The sequence below is a fragment of the Raphanus sativus genome, chromosome 1 (genome assembly GCF_000801105.2).
Source record: "Raphanus sativus cultivar WK10039 chromosome 1, ASM80110v3, whole genome shotgun sequence".
Taxonomy (NCBI): domain Eukaryota; kingdom Viridiplantae; phylum Streptophyta; class Magnoliopsida; order Brassicales; family Brassicaceae; genus Raphanus; species Raphanus sativus.
The window spans coordinates 23,734,623-23,759,237 of NC_079511.1; the positions used below are offsets into that span (position 1 = coordinate 23,734,623).

The window sequence follows — 24,615 nt, forward strand, 5'->3', positions numbered from 1 at the left end:
CACTGTTTTCTGCATATGGTAACCTCAATCATAGCTAATTAAGAAACTTCTAAATTGATCTAAGATTCAATTACTAATACTAAACACAGACTATATATCACAAGTTAAACCCAACAAATTTTAAAACTCTAAAGGTGAAGTCCACGTTTTAAGTCAAAACCCTAAAAATGGTGTTTTAGTAATTTTGCATGATCTAAACCCTAATCTCTTTCACCTACAGTATATAATTGAGCCACGACCTAGAGGAGATGGAGAGACAAATTTGACGGTGAAACTCTGCCAAAATCTTTGAAAAAGCAGTCGTCAACCATCTTGTGTTCGCAAGAGAAATCAGTGCTAAATTGGTGGTTTTAAGAGATGATTTGGATCAGATACGAACAATATAAGCAAAGAACTCAAGCTGGTTTGATAGATCTCGTTGCAAGGAAGACACAAAAACTTTCGAATCTCAACAACAAGGTAAAGTCAATTAGTTATTCGATCTACAAGTTGTGAGAAAATTAGCATGTTTCTGAAATCTGTCTGGATTGTTTTTCCAGTTCAGCGAGCCATAATGAGAGGAGATTTCTAGTTGCTAAAGAGGTATTTAGGTAACGAGATTGGTAGTGTTAGAAATCTGACGTTTCCAGCTTTCTGTAGCCACCAAGAATACTCAGTTACAAGGTAAACTCCGGAAGTTATATATCCCATCTTCAATTTGGAGAAAAAATACAGTTTCTGAATTTAGAAATTCTAAGTCTGAAACATGTTTATCTAGTTTCACATAGAGGTTTTGTTAGAAGGTTTCCCAAAGAACCAGAGAGAGAGTTAGAACGCAAATAAGGTGTCTTTGAAAAGATCTTGTTGCGATCAGTTGATGGTTTCTTGTTTAGAAGTAAGATCAAATAATTATTCTTGTTGCTTGCTGGCCAAGAACCAGCGTAATCTATCAAAACCAAAAACCATAATTCCCTTTGAACACAAATGCAGTTTCAGATCGCTAGCATTTCAACTGCTTTATTCAGAATCTAATTTCAACCTTAAGGCAAATCTGAAGGTGTGATATGTGAATTCTTAGTACTACTAGGCAAGTTGTATTCGTAAATGTTAGATCTATGAGACTATTTATTGTTTAATGATTGATGCATGATAATTATATATGGTGATGATGTTGATTATGATATGGTAGTTAATGATAATTATGTGGCATGATAGTGATGAGTTGTGATGTGGTTAAGTATATATTAATTGTGTGAAGTCGAACTGAGGACCAAGACATGGCGATCCCGTCAAAGCTCGTAAACCGGCTGACAAGCCCAAGGTGGCATACGACATTTCGAGGTGATGGCCAGCGTTAGTGTCATGTTATTAATAATGTTGGAAATGGTTATGAGATGAGAAATGTTTATATGATTAAGAAATTTGTGTATTGATATGAACAATGTGATATGTTTGTTGATTGTTTTAACATGATAGGTGATGAATGTTCTAGGATTAATATTTTTGCATGCAGGTTGTTTAGTAGTGGTAGGAGTCATGTGGGCAGACATAACTGTAACACCCCCGAACCATCCTAGGCCGGACTAACCCGAATGGCCCGACGGTGCCACAATAATAGATCGCCGGGACAGATTGACCAAAGATCAAGACGAATCCTGACCCTTAGTCAACCTGCCCCGGGTCACTATTTTCCTTGAAGGCCACGGCCTAAGGCTTTTCAACCCGTACCGCGATCTCCGAGTTGTGTCAACCCGGACAAGGTTTATATCATTTGAGTACAACAACAACATCGAATATAAAACATCCTTTTTATTAATAGTAAGCGGGAACAACATTACAAAATATTCAGAGTTTGTGCACAGCCTAAAGCCAAAAGAGAGTAATTATACATACATCCGAAAACTATATTCCTTGCATATGCCACCAAAAACTACACCGGCTTCCTAACGTTCCGCTGCTTCCCGCTAAGGTTCCCGCCTACTGGTTACCTGCATGGAAAGGGGGGTGTGAGTAATCGAAATTACTCAGTGAGTTCCAAATAAACAACCATTCCCCCAAACCCATGCCCAATCACAAAACACATAGTCTCAGGGTGAAAATGCATGCAACAAATCTACACGGAAGCAATACCACAATGCACATATGCAAACTCATTATTGAGACTCATCTCATTATGCAGGACTAAGACAACCCTAAGCCTTGTCCTATACCAAACTCGTCTAGACTCGATTCTAGACTCTGGTTCCCCCTGAACCTTACACACGGATGGAGCACCTGCTACAACATCCTTGGGATCCCAACACAACACTGGAAGCATTTCCATCTCATCGCTGAATCTTTCCCACTACAAACACCGAGTCCTATAGTTGGAAGCATTCAGTTCCGGCAAACGGCCATACTTCGATTCCGGGCTACATCGTCATGTAGCGCTTGTCCATGGGCGCTACCCACTTAGCATTGACAAGCAGATGAGCGAGGTCAATCCGTCTCACATCGCGCCCCGCAGGTCAGCGATTACACATCAACTAAAGTCATAGCTCACCTACCCGGTTCTGCTAGACTATCACAGTCACATACCACCGGAGAGTCGCTTACCTCGCGGTATCCCACCGGGGTCACACTAGTCTCAGCTCACCTACCCGGTTCCGCTAGACTCGACATGCAACTCGACTATTTGCAATACATGTCTAACCATCAACCTAACATCATGCATGTCTAACCATACCACATCATGCATGCTTAACCATTTCACATCATCTAGATGATCATACATACTCTATATGCATGCAACACAACCTCATAATATCATCTAGACAAGCATGCAATAACACATCAATATCATCATAATAAACATCCATTAACACAACAAAACCACCGTTCATGGCGTCCACACACAATTTCGACCACCTGCACAAAACCGTTAATTTCCCTGTTCTCGGGTTTCTCGTAAAGACCCATCGGTCTAAGCTTTCCACCTGCAACCAAATCATCAGGAAAATACACACAATTTTCCTGGAACCCACCTATGGTTTGGAACTAAGGCGGACTGACACAACCCGAGCTCTCCGAACACTCTTCCTAAACGCTAGCTTCCCGAACCGAAAGTTCTCCTCCGAAAACTCACTTTCTCTCACTAGAAACTATCTCTCTCTCTCTCTATGGGAAGCTCACCATGGTTTAGGATGGGAGAAATGAAGGGAAATGGCTGGGTATATATAGGTGAGGGCTGGCTTTGCATGGATGTGCAAGGTGTCCCTCCCACATTCACTTTGGTGTGAAATGGGGACAAATGGGAAATTCCAATGACAAATGGCAATGCTTTCTTCTCCTCATGACAAGTATAAACCTTTCAGAAGACTCATCTGAAGTTGCCACACGTCCATCACTTCCAGCCAATGAGAGCCCGCCACTTGGTTCTACTAAGAAAGCGCCACATCGCTCCTTTTTGACCAATCGTAAATCGCCATGTCATTGCTGACCAAACCACTTTTGCCATGTCACCAACTCCAAAATGTAATTCATCTGAATGTAATCTCACTAGAATACCATTCAGAAGTTCTCCGTTACCGATTTGTTGCATCAAAATCGCTTATCGGAACAATCGATATCGTTTTACCCGAAAACGCCGATTTTCGACCAACTCTTGATTCCTCCTGAACCAACTTTATTTTCTCTCTACCAAATGTTTTCTCATGACATTCTTGAGTTATCTAGACAAAGATACCCTCAATCTACACCTCCTCAAAACCTTGCCTTGATCCTCCTCGACCTTCGATTTAGATGCATCGACCAATATGCAATTCTAACCGTCCCAAATAAAAACTTCTTCGACCAAACCTCTTCTTTTGATTCTCCGAAGCTATTACAACTCAAGGTTTCTCCATCCGTACACTCTGATTTCCTCGACCATATTTACTATTAACCAGGGTCATTACAATAACCGTCCTCACTAAATGAATGTGTGTTATTCATCCCTTTCCCACTTTTCTTTTAGTTTACAGCTAATATATGATATTTTGAATTGTTGATTATTCTCCACCATCTTAAAACATTATAAGGAATTCTAAGAGGATTGGGCTTGACATTTTACACTTTATCCTTCAAGTATAACTCTAGTTCAATGCTTGCATCTTGAAATCCTAACTCATTCACCATACGCTTGTACACAGTATCTATTCTTTCAAGTCAACACTCATTTACTACTTCATCCTGTCAAACAAATCACTTGCCACAAAATGAGTCTTGTCTTTTTAGAGATGATGACCCAACTGTTGGATCATTAGATGATGCTCTAAAGCCGTTATACTCTTCAAAAAGTATGTTCGTAACAATACTCATTGAGCTTATTAGACAGTAGACTATCTTTTCCATAAAGTTTATCATAGCAAAGACCGGTAAACTTCATTTTATTCCTCTAGTCAAAAACACTTGCACAAACAAGATTTATTAATATATTTTAGACAGTGTTATTAAACCCGACCCGGATCTGCGGTTGAACCTGTAAATCCAGTGATCCAATATAAATTCGGTTTGGGTTTTGTGAAAAAACTAAAGACCCGGAAAAAATGACGGTTGAACCACTGGTCGAACCAATAAATAAAATTTTATTTTTTTAGTTTTTAATTATATTTTTAGATTCTGTTTTATATTCTAAATTTCTAATTAAAAAATTAGATTTTCACTTTTTACTAATGAATTAGAGAAATAAAAAATAAAAAACGGATTTTTTAGAAATATTTTGACACCGTCAGTAAATATTAAACCTTAAATTCTAAACCTTAACCCTTAAGTAAACCTTAAACCCTTACGTAAATTTTAAACTTTTTGTTAAATTATAAACTTTTGGATAAATTCTAATGAATCATAGAGTTTAAGATTTATCCAAAGGTTTAAAGTTTATACAAAGGTTTAAGATTTAGCAATCTAATATAAGGTTTATGATTTAAAGTTTAGTGTTTTGTTGACAGTGGTAAAAATATTTAAAATAAAAATAAGAGTTTATGATTTACCCGATTTAAATTACTTAGGGATTTATGTTTTAGGGTTTAGGTGACGATTTTAAAAATATTTTAAGGAGAACATTTTTTTTGCAACTACTATTAATTTTTATTTTTTTATTTTTTTTATTTTAAAAACATAATATAGGTTGACAATATTTTGTTTACTTTTTGAACAAATATTAAATATAAAATAATTCGTCTTCTTAAGGGTTTTGACTGTTGACACCATTCGTCTTCTTCCTCTACATTCTCCGAGTTCCTTGTTTCTTAAGGCAAAGCGTAACCCTAAAGTTCCCGAGTTTTCTACTCAATATCTTCCTCTGTCCTCATGCTGAAGCTCTTCACATCACATCACGTGGCTAGCCGGTTTAAGAACCGGAGTTCCCACAAATTGGCTCCTAGAGCTTTCTTATCGACACTAACCGATTCCAAGCCTACCGATACTGTCTCTGCTAAACAATGCCTCGACGATTGTCAAACGGTTTGTAGAAATTCTCTTAAAATTTTATTAGTGGAAGCAGAACTAGAAAATTTTATAAATTTACTATTCGGTACAATTCTTTTTATTAAGCTTTGTGTTGGTTAAATTGCAGGTTGTAGCATTACCGTTGCTTCGCAAGCCTCTTATTCCTGGTTTCTACATGCCACTCTATGTCAAGGATCCTAAAGTACTTGCAGCTTTACAAGAGAGCAAAAGTGGACAAGCTCCATATGCAGGAGCTTTCCTTTTGAAGGATGACAAAGACGCTTCAACTGCTTCATCTTCTTCTAGCTTTGAAACAGTGAATATCCTAGATAAGTTGAAAGGCAAAGAGTTGCTTAAAAAAATTTACCAAGTTGGCACACTTGCTCAGGTTATATACCATACGTCAGCACTGTATTTTTTTTCCTTGTCTCTACTTGAAATACTTTTAACCATTTGCCAATTTTTTTCCAGATTTTAAGTATCCAAGGTGAGCAAGTCATCCTTGTTGGTCGCAAACGACTTCAAATAACAGAGATGGTAAGTTAATGGAGAAACATTCTTCAACTTTACTCTTGTAAAAGTTCATTAAAAAGTAACCATGCAGTTTGTCTTTTATACAGGTGAACGAAGATCCTTTAACTGTCAAAACTCATCATATAAATGTGTGTTTCTGTTTTCAAGCCTTTCCTTTCATGATACAAAACAACTATAATCCTTTTCATATGTACCTAGTCATTCTTTGTTTGCAGGATAAGACATATGACAAGAACGATAAGGTCATCATCAAGGCAACATACTTTGAGGTTATTTCTACGCTTAGGGAAGTCTTAGAGACAACATCACTCTGGAGGGATCAAGTTCAGACATAAACACAGGTATGTTCTCTCCATGTACTGCATGTTGAGCACAAATTATATATGTCGGAGAATATCACAACATCGAATATTTAGTAGATTTTCTATAGGATATAGGTGGCTCCAACTATCGAAAGTTGGCCGAGTCTATACTACAAAAAAGAAGAAGAAAGTTAACCGGTTTTGGAACTGGGATCTTTGAGGCTATTGACGTCTTTTATCAAAAGTTAACCGGTTCTGGAGCTGGGATCTTTGAGGCTAATGACTTCAATTATAAAAAGTTAGCCGATTTTGGCGCCGGGATCTCTGGCACTAACAAACATAAAATTCAGGAGGTTCTTGAAGAATTGGATGTAAGTTGTTTACCTATTACCTTTTTTATGCTGAAGTTAACTCAAAACTATACGACATTCCATTTTTAGTAAGCTTCTCTTCTGATATTGGTTTCAGGTACATAAGCGTCTGGTCTTGACTCTGCAATTGGTTAGAAAACAAGTAGAATTTAGGGGAGAATTGCTAAAAACAACCTAAATATTGAAGTCAAATGCATTGGTGTACCCCAATTTCAGTCAAATGCAGAACCAACCTAAATGGAAGATGAAAATACTATTTAGTCCTTATGAACAAACAAAAAAACGGAGAGGTATTTACGTTTCTATCCTTTTGGAAGTCTACATGTAGAAGAAGGAAGTCTACATACTTTTAGACCTCCAGCGAAGTCTAATCTGTAGACTTGATGTGTAGTCTACACCAAAAGTTTATCTAATATTTTGTTTTAAAATTGTTTAAAAATAATTATTGTGATAGATTTTAACTAATCATCAATATAATGAATAATATGAAGTAAATATATTAAAATTTTATATAACTGAACAATTTTAAAGAATATATACTAAATTGGTATCTATGATATAAACAATGTTCATAGTTTAGAAACAAAAGGTTATAACATGATAGGTCTTTTAGTGGTAGATTTTTAGAATTAGACTTTAGATTTTGATTTTTTTTTTGGTTTTATTGACTTAGATCTGTTTATTAATGTTTAGTAGTTTATATTTTGTGTAATTTTGATATTTGATACAGTAAATGACACTTTTTGAATATCAAACAAACTATTTAGAATTTGAGATTTGTGGTTTAGGGTTTCGTAGACCTACAATAGAATCTATAAATCTATAGACGTCTTTGTCGGTCTATTTTCATTCTCCCTCCCAACCCCCAAATTATTTCATTTTCCCGCAAAGACTTATCAAAAAGTTTTCATTCTCCCTCCCAACCAAAATTATTTCAGATCTATCCATATTCTTTCTCTCTCCCTCCTCTTCCATTCACTTCTCTCTCCCTCCTTTTCTATTCACTTCTCTCTCCCTCCTCTTCTATTCTTCATGGCCATTATCAAGCTTCCTAACCTCCCACCAGATCTGCTCGTTGTGCTCTGTCTCTATGAAAGTGAGCCTCCTCGACTATTCCCTTCATCGATCGCTTAGGATGAAAAATCTCTTGCCGCCCTAATTGATACTCTAAAGGACTCCTCCACTCCACCCTCTTCAGCTCCTCTGACAAAATCGAACAGGCAGAATTTTCAATATGCAAAAGCTCCAAACAACGCTCCACAGGCTTTGCTTGTTTTGTGGTCAAATCGACCAAGATCCTCTCTCCCTAATTGTTTCTTCATGTTCTTGATTTTTTTCCTTAACTTTCTAAACCTTTTCTGGTGCTCTTGCTAGTGTGATTGTTGAGGCTATGAAAGTTGTCAGCTTGCAGAGGCTCTGCTCCTCTCTGAAACCTATTCACCGTCGAGTTGTAAGTAAAACTCTTGTCTAAATCTCTCCGTTTGTGCTTTCATTTTCTGGATCTTGTTTATGTGGTTTTAGGTTTAACAGCTAGAGAGCGAGAAACTTTGAAATTATTAGCCGTCTACGACGAAGAAGATGACCGGAGGAGGCAGATACGGCGGCGCATCAGGTAAACTCGTACGCTCATCAATGAAGAGAGAAGAGCGTCAAGGCAGATCTGGGATACCACCGGTTAATAAAGGTACACGCTTTCTTAGATTCGACATTCTATTGATCTATGAGATCTGTAAGAGACTTTGTTTTAACTAGATATGTTGTGTTTAGATTAAAAGATCACTCTTTTATGGTGAAATTTGCAGTTCTATGCGAGGTGCAGAGGCTAAAGCTGCTTGCCCTGAGATGCAGTTGGTTCAAGTTCCTGTTTCTCGTGGTAAACATGTTTAAAAATCCATGTTTGTGTATGTATATGACACTAGCTAAAGTTATAAGATGATATTGATCTTCTTGTCTTGTCTTTGTGTTGTTGCTGTTGCATCTGTTGGGAAGCAGGGAAGCTACGGGAACAATCAAAGTAGAGAGAGCAAACTGTTAAAAGGTCCTTCTCAGATACAGAGCAACACATTGGCTGCTTTGGAAGCCATTGATGTTCCCGTTGCTGAAGAAGTTATGGACGCTGGCTGTATCATCGGTGATCGGATTAACGGTCTTGTCGACGGTGTCTCTGGTGCTTGGTAAGCAAAGTTTACTTGTAAAGTTGTTATCTTTTATTACTCAATTGCTTAGGATTCGTGAACGCAATATATCCTTTGATTTTCATTGTCAGGTTTATCAAGTTTGATACTTTCACTCCTGCGGTGTCACGAGGACTTCCTGTGACTCGGGTGATATTGTTTTTGGTGTATAGGTTAGGACTAACTTGTTTGGTAGAAGTGAAGCTACTTACTCAGGCTACACTTGTTATAGTGGCATTGCAGATTTTGTACCGGCTGTTATTGAGTCTGTTGGGTATGTTGTATTCAAAGCAAAACTTCAAAAAAATGACGTTTTTTTCTTAAAAGAGGGGACTTAGTGTTTTTGTCTTGTATAGTCAACTCCTAACGTTTATTCTGATTGATTCTTTTAAATAATCTTAATAAAATCTCTATTTAGGAATCTTTTTATTTTACTTTGCTTTGCTTCATTTGGCTCAGTTCAACACCTTGTATCCTCGGTAGTACTTGAAATTTTTGTTGTTATCAAGTGTTGATCTCACTGAACATGTGAACAAACTGTAGTTAATATTATTTAACAAGAAGATGACAAAAAACTTACTGCTGTATTCAGACTCTTGTGTCCACCGTAGTACAATATCAAGTGGTACAATATCAAGTGTTGATCTCATATAACATGTGATAAAACTGTGAATGGTATTATTTTGCAAGAATGAAAATAAAATAACATGAGACTTACAATTACAACCCAAACTTGGCAAAGAAATGCTCTTTGAGATGACTTGATCATCATACGAGCTGATCAACATAGATTTGGTAAGAAATACCTTAACTCAACGACCATATCACAAACTGCTATAAAAGAGTTTTTCACCACTCATTCTCTGTATAAAATAAGTAACTGAAGCATTCTATGTTAAATTTTTTTTATAGATGTAGACTTACAAAGACGTCAACACTTATTAGCAAACTATGTACTCAAACCAAAAGTATTATAATTTCATAACTACAACAGTTTTTCTTTTCAAAATCACTCCAACCTATTAGGATTAACTAACACACACTTTCAAACAAAAAAATCTAGAATAAATTTTATGAATAATACATAAATTCAGTTTTAATTTATTTTCCTACGTAGACTTTTCAATCAGTCTACGACAGTGTAGACGTTCGTGTCAGTCTACGACAGTGTAGACGTCCTTGTCAGTCTACTTTTTGGGTTAGTTTTGCAATTGAAAATTTTACGGGTTACTTTTTTTATTTGACCAGAAACTCATCCAAGTTTTGACTTTATACATTTAGACTTCCGTTTTAGTCTACCACATTAAAAAGGTTAGTTTTTATTATTGACCAGAATTCACCCAAGTTTTGACTTTCAAAGGTAGATTTCACATGTAGTCTACATGTTTCGTAGACGTCGCATAAGGTCTAACTTCAAAACCCATAGGTTGGTTTTGCAATTGACCATTGTTTGACTTTCGAATGTAGATTTCATATGTAGTCTACAAATTCGTAGACTTCGCATAAGGTCTAACTTCAAAACCCATGGGTTGGTTTTGTATTTGACCAAAATAAATATGTAGACTTCACGAACAGTCTATATTTTTTTGTGAAAAATGCGTAGATTGCACTAGAAGTCTACAATTTAAAAACATTTTAGTCAAATACAAAACTAACATATTCAACGAAGTCAATGTTTTGATCAAATGCAAAACTGACCTTAAGTAGACTTCTTTGGCAGCCTACATTTCGTAGACTTCTTTTGAAGTCTACTTAAGAAAGTCAAAAGTGAGGTCAAATGTAAAACTAACCTCTTTTACGTAGCTGTCTTGGTAGGTCTACGTAGATTTTTGTTTTTGTAGTCAAAGGTAAGGATGTAGACTGCTGGAGAAGTCTGCGTTACAAAAAAAAGTTAAAAAGGTCAATTGCGAAACTGACTTGTTCGTTGACAAATAGACGGAATCGTACGTCTACACATTTGTGTAGACATATAAAGTAGTCTACCATCGCGACACAGACTGAAAAAGTGGTGAAAACCATGTAAACAGTTACCTTTTTCCGGTGTGAACCTCGATTCCGACCCTTTCAACCGTCCAAACTCATAAACTGAGCAAAAGGAAGCATCTTTGACGATTTACTAATGAAGAAACTCGAAAATGTGAAATTTGTGAGATGAAAATGAAAGTTGTGAGAGTTTTTTAGATAGAAATGTAGAGGAAATGAAAGATTTGTTGAGTTAGAGAAAAGAAAAAGTGGTTAAAATTGAGTTATTGAGCTTTTATGAGCTCAAACATGGTGGTTCAATGGTGGTTGCAAAATTGAAGATGATGGCATTGTTGTAAATAAGAAAAGATACTTAGGGTGTAATTGGTTTTTACTAATTTTCGATTTTATTAAGAAAAATAAAAATAATGGCAGTTTTGTAAATATTTCGAAAACATAAGGATGGTTTGGAAAATTCATAGATGAATAGTAATGAGAAAAAAAAAGGGGTTGGTTTTGCAATTGACTACAATTCTTAGGTTGGTTGTGATAAAAGCCCTAGAATTTAGTGTGTATACCATTTTCCGTATGCTTCTCATATTGGTTTCTTTCAATCCAGGTTCATAAGCGTCTAGACTTGATTAAAAAACAAGTGGAAATTAACAATATTCAAGTGTTTCATGCCTCCATTTTCCCGGTGACTCATGCTACTAGATATTTTTGTACATGATATGATTTTTATATACGATGAATCCTCATCTCTTTTCATTCGTAATATATAGGAATCCGCAGCAAAAACTGTTGAAGACAAGAAGGTTTTCAGCTAGTCAAGAATTTTTTTTTGTAGTTGATATGTTTTATCTAGAATGATTAAATCCTTATCTCTTTGCATTCATATATAGGAATCCACACTTAAGACTGTTGAAGACAAAAAGGTTTTCAGCTCGCCACACAAATTACATTTATGTTAAGCGTATGATGTTTTGTATGACTTATAAGTGTCTCAGTGCAGGAGCAGTCTGGTTCTGCTAAATACGTAAAAAAAAATCGTCGTTCTGGTTAGTCGTTTACTACTATAGGAATATTTTCAATGAAACATTTGTCTATGTCCCCAAATATTTTGAGGAAAATTGCATAGATATAAACCTCCTGTTAAAAAAAATGAAACATTTACTAAATTGCTAAAATCTCAGGGCCGGCATATTTCTATTAAGCGAGTGAAGCTTATAAAGTCTCTTATTCTCTGCAGGCAAGTTTAGGGAAAGGGTTGACAGGAAACTTATTATGGAGAAAATTCCAAAACATGTAGCAAAAGTCATGGAAGAAATGTTTGAAAAACTTGATAGCGGAGATAAAGATTGCCGTAGCACCAATAGTATCTATAACTACCTTGATTGGTTGACAGCGTTGCCTTGGGGAGAATGCAGGTAATTTGCCATTTTTTTAGGAGAGTTATAAAACACTTGATTTATTTGTTTTGCAGTGATGATAATTTTGATGTCTTACGGGCAGAAAAGATTCTTGACGAGGATCACTACGGATTACGTGATGTAAAAGAAAGAATACTAGAGTTTATTGCTGTGGGAGAACTTACGGGAAATCCAGAAGGTCGTCTCTTTGCCTTTTTCTATTTATATAAATTGTGAAACTGAACTCTCTTTTTTTTTTTTTGTGAAACAGGGAAGGGGAAGATCATTTGTCTCTCTGGCCCTCCTGGGGTAGGAAAAACTAGCATTGCTCGCTCTGTTGCGCGTGCCCTGGACCGCAAGTTCTTTCGGCTCGCTGTTGGAGGACTATCTGATAGTTCCCAGATTAAGGTATACTACTACATGACAAAAACTGTTGGAGAAAAGAACTCTACATCGCAAACTTATGTATATATATATATATTAATTAATTTTTTCTTAAGTTTCCGATGTGTGGTCTTTTTCCAACAAAAACACTAGAGAACTGGAATATTTTTATAACATGTCATCTACAATGTGTTCACCTATAGGGGGACCGTAGAGTATACATTGGTGCCGCTCCCGGAAAGATGGTGGAATGTCTAAAGGAAGTGGGAACAGAGAATCCTCTTGTTCTGCTCGATGAGATTGACAAGGTAGCTAAGCTAGGAGGACTCTTGAATTGGATTTTTAGCTTTTGAGATTATTTGCAACGATTGTCACTTGGTTCACTGGCAGCTTGGAAAGGGTAGTAAAGATCCAGAGGGTGCGTTGTTGGAGCTTCTGGATCCAGAGCAAAATTCACATTTTCTAGATTACTTTCTTGATGTTCCTATCGACTTATCAAAGGTACTCTCTTTTTCTTATTCAATTTTTTTGGATTTTCATTCTAATCAAAATTTTTGGTTGTAGGTTTTGTTTGTATGCACTGCAAACAATATAGATAGGCTTCCAGGTCCTCTACTAGACAGAATGGAAGTTATAGAACTCGCAGGGTACACTGCCGATGAGAAAATGCATATTACTAGAGACTATTTGGTGAAAACTGTACAAAAGAAATGTGGCATTAAGCCTGAACAGGTTGATGTGAGCGACAAAGCTCTTCTTTTCTTGATAGAAAACTACTGCAGAGAAGCAGGAGTCAGAAATCTCCAGAAGCAGATTGAAAAGATTTTTCGCAAGGTAAGTTCGCTAAATATAGTACAAACCTCTTAACTTGGGTGCCAAGCAATCTGAACTTGCACAATATATTCCAAAGTTTTTTTTTAACTTGGATGCCAAGCAATCTGAAATTATATTGGTTTACTAACAGATTGCTCTTAAACTTGTGCGCCAACAAGCATCCTCCAAAGCGGCTATGACTGATTTAAAGTCCTCTGGTGAAGGATCCATTGAGATGCTACATGAATATTTACGATTACAGGAACTAGAATACGCACTTGGTGGGGGTCCAATGAGCGAGAAGAGCAGAGCGGTAGCTGAAAAGTTTACTATTGACGAATCAAACCTTTCAGATTATGTAGGTAAACCGGTTTTCGAAGGCGAGAAGCTCTATGAGCAGGAGGAGGTTTTGAGGATCTTGAGGAAAGCTCTATTGATGTTCATTTCGTCGATGAATATGAGCAGATCTTCGAGCTAGCCTTTGGCTATGACCATTAGAAGAATGTCACTTTCACTTGGGATCTTCCTTTTTTTTTTGTTTTTTGAGCAAATATCACTTAGGATCTTCCTCTGTTGTTGTTTCTACTATATACTATCGGCTGTGTTGTAAAAAGCGGTCTAGGCGGTTGTCTAGACGGCGCTTAGACGCTAGGCGTTAAAAGACCATGACGATTACTCTTTAAACCGCCTAGATAATTATAATATTGTAATAATAAATAATATATAATTTATTATTCATAAATTATAATAATTAATATATTGTAATATATATTCTTATGAAAATAATTTTTATCATATATAAATAATAGTTTTTACTATTAAATATAAAATATTACATATATTTAATATATTGCTATAATTTATAAACGCCTAGACCGCTTAACTAATAATCTAGGCGTTCGTTTAGTCGTTCTACGCGCTAGGCGTTAAGTCGCCGCCCGCTTAGCGCCTAGAGCTTTCTTGAACACTGACTATTGGTATGTATTTCCACAGGCTGATCTTATAATTTTGGGAAACTCTCTCGAATAAACTATTTTTAAGTTTTTGTCACAAAAAAAAATATTTTAGAAAGAAAATTAAGTTTGGGTATCCGGGTCTTTGGATCGGGTTAGGATCGGGTCCTGTCGGGTCCGAATCTTCCGGATCCTGAAAATTTAGACCCATATGGATACCTATAAACTTTCGGATCGGTCCAGGATCGGATCTTGTCAAAACCGGGTCGGTTCGGATATATAATTTCAATATATGTAATATACCTGTAATTTTCGGATCGATATCAGGTTCGAATATTTAATATCTAAAAAGACACGACACACCCAAAGTCACTTAAATTTAGTCAATATTTTTCATATATATCTTAAATTTTACAAAATAACTTAAATTAAACTATTAATAATTAACATAAAAACCAGAATTTGTGGTTTGGTTATGATTAACTTGAGGGGAAAAAACTCAATACGGTGAAGCCACTAGGGTTCGAATTCCGGCCACTGGAGAATTAACATTTCGGTTTCGTCAAGGATAAAGAACCGACACGTGACAACATGTAACTAGTCTGAAACACTTATGTGGGTCAGGATATCCCTGTATAATTCAAAAAATAATAATAATTAAAATAATATTTTAAACTCTAAATTTTACATTTTAAAACTTTATATTACTTTAAAATATTATAAAATAATAATAAATAATGTTAACAAAAGGTATTTCAACTAAATCATAAAATAATATATAAACAGAACACAAAAAAATCATAGGTTTGTATGGATTTTGTTATTGCTAAAAGTAAAAGTTAAAATTACAGTTAAAATTGATTTGTTATTAGTCCTTTTAATTATTTAGATATAATATATTTAATATACTAATGTAAATAATCAAATAAATGTAATTGTCTATATAGATCTATTATGACTATTTTGAAGAAAAATAAATTATTATGACTATTTTATATTAGATAGAAATTGGAACTTCCCTTTTAATAGAGGAGAAGATACAAATACACTAGGTTAAAATTTCATAATCATTTTTTTTTTGTCAAAAGGTTCAGAATCATAATAATATGCTGTTAATGTAAACTCGTAGAAAACGATAGACCTGATTTTGTCATAAGGAGCGGATAAAAAGTTTTCGACCCGGTACAATGGTGGATCCAAACGGGGCGGACCCGACTTTAACGGGCCTTTAAAAAAACGTAATATATATGATCAATCATCATGAAGCGAGGCAAAATCAGAACTACGTAACAAACACATTTGATACAGAGAGAGAGAAAAAGAGATCAGAGCTAGAGAGAAAGAGGTGCGATGGAGAGATCCCGAGAAGAACTTGAAGCTTCCAACAATGGCGGATCATCACCGAACAAGATCACTGGATCTCTTGATGTTGGTGAAGAGGTCTCTCTCTACTTTGCTCACTTTATTTCTACTCTGTTAAGTCCTTTCTCTTTTCTCCGCCGTTGCACTCTGTTTTCTGAACTCTGCTTGTTCCTCTGTTTTCTTTTGATATAGAAATAAGCATTTTCTTGTTCTTGATTAGGGTTTTCAAGTTATTTCGTTATGGTTTATCCCTCAGACACCTTCACTAGTTTTAATCTTATATCTACTCTGCTAAATCCTTTCTCTCTTCTTCGCCATTGTACTCTTTTTCCTGAACTTTGCTTCATCCTCTGTTTTCGCCATTTTCTTGATCTTTTTTCAAGTTGTCGGTTATGGTTTATCTCTCTGATATCATCGTTATTAGTTATAAACTTATATCTACTCTGCTCAGCCCTTACATCCATTGTACTCTGTTTTTTCTTGTGTCTAGATATAGTAATAAACATTTTCTTGATCTTGATTAGGGTTTTCAAGTTATTTTTAAATCGTTATCCTTCTCGGATATCATTAGTAACTCTACTCTTTAACGACTACATATTCGTCTTTTATTTAATTTTTATTTTGGAAATTTTATTATTAATTTTAATGGTTGTTTTTTTTTTTTTCAGGTTAAGTACCCACCTTTAAACTTGGCTCTAACAATCACTCCAGAGTTTATCAAGCAGATTGAATCACTCCAACAGCAACAACAACAACAACATCAGTCCAACCCAACTCCTCCTGGAAAGACAAAACCAATGAGTTTTCCAATCACAAAGATCACAATTGGTGAATGGACCCACAAAGCAGTATACGAGCAGGATCTCAAGGCTAAAATCTATTTTCGACATAAAAAGATCATGTGGGAGTGTCTCGAAGACGTAACAACAGCAGCAGCAGAAACAACGAGAAGGAAGAGGAAGATTGAGATGCGATGGGGTGATGTCTTGTCTCTTAAACCATGGTATCATCCACATGATCAAACCGGAATCCTTAGTGTCGAGGTACTTACTTATACATAACTTATACAGTTGAGAGCCTGCTAATGATTATGATGTTTTCCCAACAGTTGAGAAAACCTCCAACGTTCTTCATAGAGACTAATAATCCACAGGCGCTAACACACACTCTGTGGCAAAAGTTGGATCAAGATTTCACACTTAATCACGCTGCTTCCCGTAACAGGTTCTTTTGTTTTTTGCCTTTCTTAGTAACATTTAAAAGTGATTCCAACTCTATACATGATCTTTATTATGTTACAACAGGATGCATACACTTCATTTTGCTACTGGAGTTCTGCAAGAGAATATGAAGAAGCTTGTGTCAGGCGATAGGTTTTGGTCACAACTGTTCAAAGTCAATTTCCCAACTCGAGAAGATCTTTACTTCGACACTAGCTATGGAAATGGAAACAGTGAGAACAACATGATGGCAGAGAGAGAGATCAGAGAGAGAGAGAAAGAGGTGGTTCCACATTCGATGAAGAGATCCCGAGAAGAACTTGAAGCTTCCAACAATGGCGGATCGTCACCGGACAAGGTCACGTTATTTTTACTCTGCTAAGTGAAGTCCTTTCTCTCTTATCAGCCATTGTACTCTGTTTCATCCTCTGTTTTTCTTTTCTTTTTTTTTTTGATAAAAGATTACTCTCTGTTTTTATTGTGATATATTAATAATTCTTGATCTTGATTAGGGTTTTCAAGTTATTTTTTTTAATGGCTATCCTTCTCAGATATTGTTAGTATAATTGTACTCTCTTTAACGATTACATATTCGTCTATTTATTTTATTTTTTATTTTGGAAATCTTATTATTAATTTCAACGGTTGTTTTTTTTTTTTTTCAGGTAAAGAGTGGACCTTTAAACTTGGCTCTAACAATCACTCCAGACTTTGTCAAGCAGATTGAATCACTCCAACAACAACAACAACAACATCAGTCCAACTCAACTCCACTCCAACAACAACAAGAACAACAGTCCAACTCAACTCCGCCTGAAAAAACAAAACCTATGAGTTTTCCAATCTCAAAGATCACAATTGGTGAATGGACCCGCGACGCAGTCTACGAGCAGGATCTCAAGGCTAAAATCTATTTTCCACATAAAAAGATCATGTGGGAGTGTCTCGAAGACGTAACAACAGCAGCAGCAGAAACAACGAGAAGGAAGAGGAAGATTGAGATGCAATGGTGTGATGTCTTGTCTCTTAAACCATGGTATCATCCAGATGATCAAACCGGAATCCTGAGTGTCGAGGTAACCTATACATAACTTTATACACATCGGTCGATAGACTCTTGAGAGCCTTCTAATGATTATGATGTTTTTCTCAAATAGTTGAGAAAACCTCCAACGTTCTTCATAGAGACTAATCCACAGGCGCTAACACACACTCTGTGGCAAAAGTTGGATCAAGATTTCACACTTAATCACTCTGCTTCTCGTAACAGGTTTTTTTTTTTTGCCTTTCTTGGTAACATTTAAAAGTGATTCCAACTCTATACATGATCTTATTATATGTCACAATGTCAGGATGCATACACTTCATTTTGCTCCTGGAGTTCTGCAAAAGAGTATGAAGAAGCTTGTGGCAGGCGATAGGTTTTGGTCACAACTGATCAACGTTAAGTTTCCAACTCTGTATGATCTTTACTTCAACGACATTGGCTATGGAGACGGCAAGAGCAACATGATGGCAACACAGTTCAACGGTAGCCACGAGAGCAGCAACAATTAATGACTGAGTGTAGAGAACCGCTAGCTTCTTCTTTTTTTTTCTGCTTCCATATATAGATTTGTCCTCTTTAGGTCTTTTTTTACGTGTTGTATATACTCTTCTTGGTGTCTTTGTAATGCAGAAAATGCATCTTCAGAACTCGGTTACTCGTTGTATATAATAACATGGTCGACCATTGATTTTAATGATTGCATGTACAAGTCTTTTTTACTTGTTGTACATGTAACAATCTTGTGTTTGCTTCCTCTTATGTGTTGAAGTTGATGGCTAACTCTGTGGTTCTTACTTTTAGTATATAGATACAAACCTGTGGAGTATTTCTATGCATTATGTTCTCATTTTTTCTTGCCTGCCTGGTTCTAGCTCCAAAGCCTGTAGGAGGAAACAAAGACATGATAGGCTATTATTTTCTTGCTTTCTCTCAAAGCTCAAATCTCCTTGAAGCAAAGCTTGACCCTTTCACAACTTACCCTGGTTTTTACAATGTAGCAGTCTGCTGTAGTTGATACCTCACAGGAACATGTCCTTCCTCCTCCGGTTGCCTAAAAAGGCTGCCCTCTCTCTCTAGTATGCTACTTGTACTGTGATTTATAATTATCATGAGCCTATTGCATGTAAATGGAAATAAGCATGCACTAAAAGTCTTGTTTCTAAAATCTAACTCTCTGTGCACAGAGTTGTTAACTTACAGATTATGGATTCTGATCTTGGATGCTGAGGAGTATGTAAATAATTAGGATGTTACTTGAACTTGAGTTTTGTTTTTTTTCAAAGAATGTTAAATTTTATTCTGACCAAATTGAACTTGAGTTTTGATCTTTCAAATACACAAAGGAACTGCCTTTACTTTGCTTAATGTAAACTCAATCAAAAGGAACAACATACTCTTATGTGTCATTGAGACCTCCTCTTGTTCATAACATTCTTCAATACACTTGAGATGAATACACAAAGGAACTGCTTTTACTCTGCTTCTAGTGAACAATGTGAAATGCAAACTTAATCAAAGGAAACAACAGACTCTATGTCATGTCATTGAGACCTTCTCTTGTTCATAACTTTCTTCAACAGAGACTCACGTCCTGGGAATGGACTATGAATCTTTGGCTCAATTTGCTTCTCTACTTCTTCTAACCTTCCCAAAACACCCTTCTGATCACTCCTATTCACAGTTTTGCCATCAACATTCTCCTTCTCTCTCCCAAGACTCTGCCTCATCCTCTCACGCCTCTCTCTTCTCCTCCACCCACTACCATCTTCCTCCTCTCCCTCCTTCTTCTTGACCTCTCTTCTTCTTCTTCTTACCATATCTCCTCTACTCTCTCCTAACCTAGGAATTCGACCACCTCTGCTTGTCCCCAAAAGCTCGAAGTTGACTTTGCTCCAACCAATCTTATCCTCATTGTCCCAACCAAACCTCTCGCTAATCTCCAACAACATGGAAACAGAGCTTACATCTCCTCTGTTTTGCTTCTCTTTGATGCTCTCATCACTTCCATGGAGGACTTTCTCTGCAAACTCCCACTCAATTCTGTCTTTATAAACATCGTCCTCGAGCACTTCGTCTGCAAGCTTTGCCCAGTACTCAGTGTCTCCTGCGCGTAGATTCTTGGAGACCCATTTGAGGTAAGAGGAAGGCAAAGAGCCGAGCATTTTGCCCTTGTGCTTGCCGAAGTCTATGATTGTGTCTCTGGCGGCTAGGGTTTGGGTTTGGAGCGTTTTGGTTATGGGTTTTGGTTGGTTGATAGGGAAGATGCGATTTGTTGAAGAAGATAGTCTTCTTCTTGGTCTAAAAGATGATGATGAGATTGTGAAGATGGTAGTGAAGGGTAAGGTTTGTGTTGCAGAGTAGGGATTGTGGAACAAGACCACCGAGAAACTCATTGTTGTCGTGTTGTGTCGTGTCTCCGATGACCTATTTGATTTGTTTTTTGGGACCCTTGTTTTTTTCTTACTTCAATCTTGTAAATGCTGTCTTTGGGACAAATAAACAGAGTTCGAAAATCTTTGTATCCATGTATTTGGTGAAATGAATGTTAATGTTACAAAAAAAAAAGAATGTTGATGTTGAAAAAAAAAAAAAAAAACAGAGTTCAAAAATCCATCCGATAAAAACCAATTTATCTCTTTACTAGAATATGAAACCAAACTTCTATTTTAAGTTTTAACAATAGAAAGCTTAGACTTAGATCTTTAGACAAAAGATTCAAATTTTTGAGCAATCAAAACTAGGCATGAGATTTATTGTCTCAGATTCGGTCAGGATCCGCTCCAAAAATAAGATATTTATAACGTTCGGATTCAGATAGTAAAAACCTAATCCAGATCCGGATCTTTTAATTTTGATATTCGGATATCTCGATCCATATTTTTAAAATATATTAATTTTAAAATTTTTTATTAATAATTTTATTTGATATATTAACATTTATTTTTAAAATATTTAATAATATTATATTTTAATGTTTAAAATTATATTCATCTTATATTTATAAATATTTGGTTAAGTATTTATTTTATGTATTATTTTAGAAGTTTAATCTTTTACAAGATTTTTTTTTTTTAATTATTTTTACAGATCAGAATCCGGATATTTACGGGTAATATAATATATAGACGAATATCCGGGTTCCGGATATCTGGAAGTTCCATATCTAGATCAGAATACTAAATCTATAGATTAATAAATCCGAACGACCGAACCGAATCCGGATATCCTAAACTTTTCGGAATATCCGGATCCGTCCCAGTCCTACTTAAATATCTCACTCATAATGTCTCCTCTTTTCTTTCAACTTTTTCAATATTTCTAATTTTCTAATTCTACATACTTGTTTAAATTCTACCATTAGAGCTGACATTATTATTATATACTAACTAGACATGTTGATCACACTGTCTCTATAAAATTCAAATTAGGTTGTTCAATAAATTACTCAAAAAGTAGGAATTCATTAAGTTTTATAAGATTCAATAGCACATGGTAAAGAAGGAGTGGGCAAAAAAACCGAACCGAACCGAATTGAACCGAACCGAGTTGAACCGAACCGACCAAATCAAAACCGATTCGAACCAAACCATAGTTCATTTCAAATCATTCGGTTGCATATTTCTCCAACCCAAACGGTTCAGTTCAGTTCGGTTTAAAACCGAACCGATAAACCAAAGTGTTTTTATAATTATTTAAATTAAAAATATTAGTAGTATCAAGATATTAAAATCCTAAGATTAAGTCCATGTAATTTAGTTTTTTTTTTTCAGTAGCGTATATTTTCATCAAAATTTAAAAGATTTGATTAAAGAAAAAGGAAAAGTCTAAACATTTTTCACGTTTCTAAACCCTAAAGGCTAAAACTAAAACCTAAACCAAGTTTAATTAAAAGAAAAAAAAATTCTTCTCGAATCTCCACAGCGTCTCTTTTAATTTACATACTTAAACTTTTCTTATGACCAACGCGATTATTTCATGACAATAAAATATGATTTTTCGTAAAAAAAAGTAAACTAAAGGAAATACGATTAAACCAAACCAAATATAAACTAAACCGAATATAAACCGAACCGAAATAAATCAAACCGAAACCGATCCAAACCGAGCTAACTACGGTTTACTTCAGCTGGAAAAATTTTAGACCCAAACTAACCAAACCGAACCAAAACCGAACCGAACTAATAAAATAACTGAAGTGCCCGCCCCAACACAAGTAACTAAACATAAACCAACAAAAAACAATCATTAATTAAAGGAAAAAAAAAACTAGTTTGATTATTCTTGTTCTATGCTTGAAACATATAGCATGAAACTAGAGCGAAGAAAACAAGTTCTCCGTATACAACACGGTTCTACGGTGTTCTTTTCTGACATGCTCCAAAAAGTTGTCATGTGGCTCATTTCTTGTACGCCTAAGATCACAAGCAGCAAGACCAAGCTTCCAATAATTTGGATCTAAACAATCCAAACTTGACATGTTAACAGAAAGGATCTTTTCCCACTTCACACTCGGATCTTCTTGCTGCAAACACCAAACGTACATATTCGGATATTGTAGCACATCAGATAGGCATAAACGTTCTCTTAGGCTCCATAAGTAGACACTTTCCGAGTGTTCGGTGTACCAACACGGTAGTAACACATCACGAAATTTTTCAGTGTGAAGATCTATGGCACCAAGCTTTGGAAGTTTCTTCCGGCACATGAAAGCTGACGTTTCCAGCCATGACAGCCAAAAAAGCGATCCATTTGCAAACACTGATAATTTATCGTTGCTAAGTTCATGATAGAAAGGGGGGAAAAAAGTGTATCCTCGTTCCCCGTTGTTGAGGTTAAAGACTTCGGCCTTGACAAAAATACGATCAAATAAATACATCAAGATTACTTTGTATGCTCCTGTAGTTATATCTCTTCCAAATCCCACACTAATTGGCAACTCACGAGACCAACCTAAGAAAAAAAGAAGACATTGCCAAATATAAAATAAAATATATGTTAAAGTTTAAAACTATATACGTCAGCTACCTTTGATCAAATGTATTATAATTGTGTAAAACCTAATCAGTAAATAATAATCTAAATTAATAAAATTTATAAATATAAGTGGTTCGTACCTGACCGGCCGGTATACTCTAGTAAAACCGTAGGAGACAGGATCCGGAGTCTTCTTGTTGCGGGGTTGAGCAGATAAATGTACCCCGAATCGTAGATGCAGACAAAACCGTTGCAATACCCCATTATCCTACCAATATTCTCATTGCCATAATTAGTTGGAACTGGATGTGGGAACCGGTGAGTATAAATGATGATTTTGTTGTGATCGTGATGATCTTTTGAAATATTCTCCAGAAATATGGTTCTTGAACAGCGATCAGTAGACATTTCCAATCGAAGAACAAGGAGTCTCGGATTTGGATATCGAGCAAGACGTTTCTTGGCGAGATAGCTTGACTCGATCGTTGATTTCCATTGTTTCGACACAGATTTGAATCTACATAGGGACTTCTCAGGAAGACGCTCGAGAAGCAAGCCTTCTATTATATGATCTGTAATTACCACTTGGATGACACGAGGTCTTTCCTCTTGGTTGCGTGAGTTGTTCTGAACATCTTTCTCTTCTTTTTCTCTCAGTTGCCTGCGAGGTCCTTCCTCCTCGTTGAGTGAGTTGTTCTGAACATCTTTCTTTTCTTCTTTTATGTGTTGCCTGCGATGTACCTTGTTTGCAGATAAACGCTTCTTAAAATGAGATAGGTCAGGAGGAGTAGGAACTTGTGTGTCGGTCGCCAAAGTTTCCCAAGTAGTTGTCTTCGGCTCTCCCATGGCACAGACAAGTACAGTTCTCTCATCTTTCTCTTCTTTTTCTCTCAGTTGCCTGCGAGGTCCTTCCTCCTCGTTGAGTGAGTTGTTCTGAACATCTTTCTTTTCTTCTTTTATGTGTTGCCTGCGATGTACCTTGCTTGCAGATAAACGCTTCTTAAAATGAGAGAGGTCAGGAGGAGCAGGAACTTGTGTGGCGGTCGCCAAAGTTTCCCAACTAGTTGTCTTCGGCTCTCCCATGGCACAGACAAGTACAGTTCAGGAATTGTTTTTATGCGTTAAGTTAAAAGAATAAACATGTTTTATAGGGGAGAGAATGTTATACAGAGGAACCGACAAAAGAAACTTTTTTTTTGTTATATGTGTATCTCACAAGCTATTCTAACCTAATTGCCTTAAACAAATAACAAAATAAAGGAAAGAAAATAATCTGTAATATTTAATGTTGGCATGTATCTATGTAATTGATATCTTTTAGTTATATAATTATTGTTGTTGATCCGGCCTTCCTTTTTTTGCATACACATGTCAGGAAAGTAATCTGTAGTAATTTATGTTAGCATACGTCCATATATAGTTGTTTGAATAAATCAATATAGGAAAGTGTCGATACTCAGTAAATTAATAAGAGAAATTTACAGTTTGGATCATTTTTGGACTTTTATTGTTACCTTAAATACGATATTCTCAATTAATATATAGTACATGCCGATCAAACTCTAGTTGTTATCTAAAATAAGCCATTGGATCAGAGAGGAAAACCCTGGCCGTCAAGAGAGAAAAAAAAGATTTTTAATAGTTTCAAGCTGATGGCAGGAAGC

General features: G+C 35.9%; 6 protein-coding genes and 1 long non-coding RNA gene across 11 annotated transcripts; 5 read left to right on the forward strand and 2 right to left on the reverse strand.

Moving 5' to 3' along the window:
• The first annotated feature begins 222 nt into the window (after positions 1–222).
• LOC108861519 (uncharacterized) lies at positions 223–1,447 on the forward strand. The gene is made up of 3 exons (XR_001950868.2): positions 223–459; positions 540–663; positions 970–1,447. It is a non-coding gene; the product is annotated as an uncharacterized LOC108861519 (long non-coding RNA).
• Positions 1,448–5,104: 3,657 nt separating this feature from the next.
• Positions 5,105–6,535, forward strand: LOC108861505 (lon protease homolog 4, chloroplastic/mitochondrial-like). Its single transcript, XM_018635383.2, has 6 exons — positions 5,105–5,460; positions 5,573–5,833; positions 5,917–5,982; positions 6,066–6,107; positions 6,195–6,320; positions 6,410–6,535. Exons 1-5 carry the CDS (start codon positions 5,308–5,310, stop codon positions 6,312–6,314), a joined length of 642 nt encoding a protein of 213 aa, XP_018490885.1. The 5' UTR covers positions 5,105–5,307; the 3' UTR covers positions 6,315–6,320; positions 6,410–6,535.
• Positions 6,536–7,544: 1,009 nt separating this feature from the next.
• Positions 7,545–9,255, forward strand: LOC130496348 (zeaxanthin epoxidase, chloroplastic-like). Of its 5 annotated transcripts, none has more exons than XM_056988364.1 (5): positions 7,545–8,102; positions 8,213–8,336; positions 8,455–8,525; positions 8,642–8,826; positions 8,919–9,255. In XM_056988364.1, exons 1-5 carry the CDS (start codon positions 8,043–8,045, stop codon positions 9,148–9,150), a joined length of 672 nt encoding a protein of 223 aa, XP_056844344.1. In that variant the 5' UTR covers positions 7,545–8,042; the 3' UTR covers positions 9,151–9,255. The 5 variants fall into 5 exon arrangements, with proteins under 5 accessions (XP_056844344.1, XP_056844346.1, XP_056844350.1 ...); XM_056988366.1 differs by having other exon boundaries at positions 7,547–8,102; positions 8,645–8,826; XM_056988370.1 differs by having other exon boundaries at positions 7,961–8,102; positions 8,183–8,336.
• Positions 9,256–11,411: 2,156 nt separating this feature from the next.
• LOC108839195 (lon protease homolog 4, chloroplastic/mitochondrial-like) lies at positions 11,412–14,071 on the forward strand. The gene is made up of 11 exons (XM_056988360.1): positions 11,412–11,485; positions 11,571–11,603; positions 11,691–11,723; positions 11,796–11,846; positions 12,038–12,215; positions 12,306–12,396; positions 12,469–12,605; positions 12,785–12,889; positions 12,972–13,082; positions 13,146–13,415; positions 13,546–14,071. Exons 5-11 carry the CDS (start codon positions 12,210–12,212, stop codon positions 13,870–13,872), a joined length of 1,047 nt encoding a protein of 348 aa, XP_056844340.1. The 5' UTR covers positions 11,412–11,485; positions 11,571–11,603; positions 11,691–11,723; positions 11,796–11,846; positions 12,038–12,209; the 3' UTR covers positions 13,873–14,071.
• Positions 14,072–15,697: 1,626 nt separating this feature from the next.
• On the forward strand, positions 15,698–18,638 carry LOC108809619 (uncharacterized). Its single transcript, XM_056990782.1, has 7 exons — positions 15,698–15,787; positions 16,378–16,752; positions 16,818–16,933; positions 17,014–17,287; positions 17,595–18,005; positions 18,087–18,199; positions 18,282–18,638. Exons 1-7 carry the CDS (start codon positions 15,698–15,700, stop codon positions 18,484–18,486), a joined length of 1,584 nt encoding a protein of 527 aa, XP_056846762.1. The 3' UTR covers positions 18,487–18,638.
• A 682-nt stretch (positions 18,639–19,320) lies between these two features.
• Positions 19,321–20,448, reverse strand: LOC108844089 (uncharacterized). Its single transcript, XM_018617295.2, has one exon. The coding sequence runs from the start codon at positions 20,368–20,370 to the stop codon at positions 19,519–19,521; it is 852 nt and encodes a 283-aa protein (XP_018472797.2). The 5' UTR covers positions 20,371–20,448; the 3' UTR covers positions 19,321–19,518.
• A 1,778-nt stretch (positions 20,449–22,226) lies between these two features.
• LOC108849119 (putative F-box protein At1g71320) lies at positions 22,227–24,310 on the reverse strand. Its single transcript, XM_018622630.2, has 2 exons — positions 23,092–24,310; positions 22,227–22,927 (listed from the first exon to the last, which is right to left on the reverse strand). The coding sequence occupies exons 1-2, from the start codon at positions 24,032–24,034 to the stop codon at positions 22,290–22,292; spliced, it is 1,581 nt and encodes a 526-aa protein (XP_018478132.2). The 5' UTR covers positions 24,035–24,310; the 3' UTR covers positions 22,227–22,289.
• Positions 24,311–24,615: the final 305 nt, after the last annotated feature.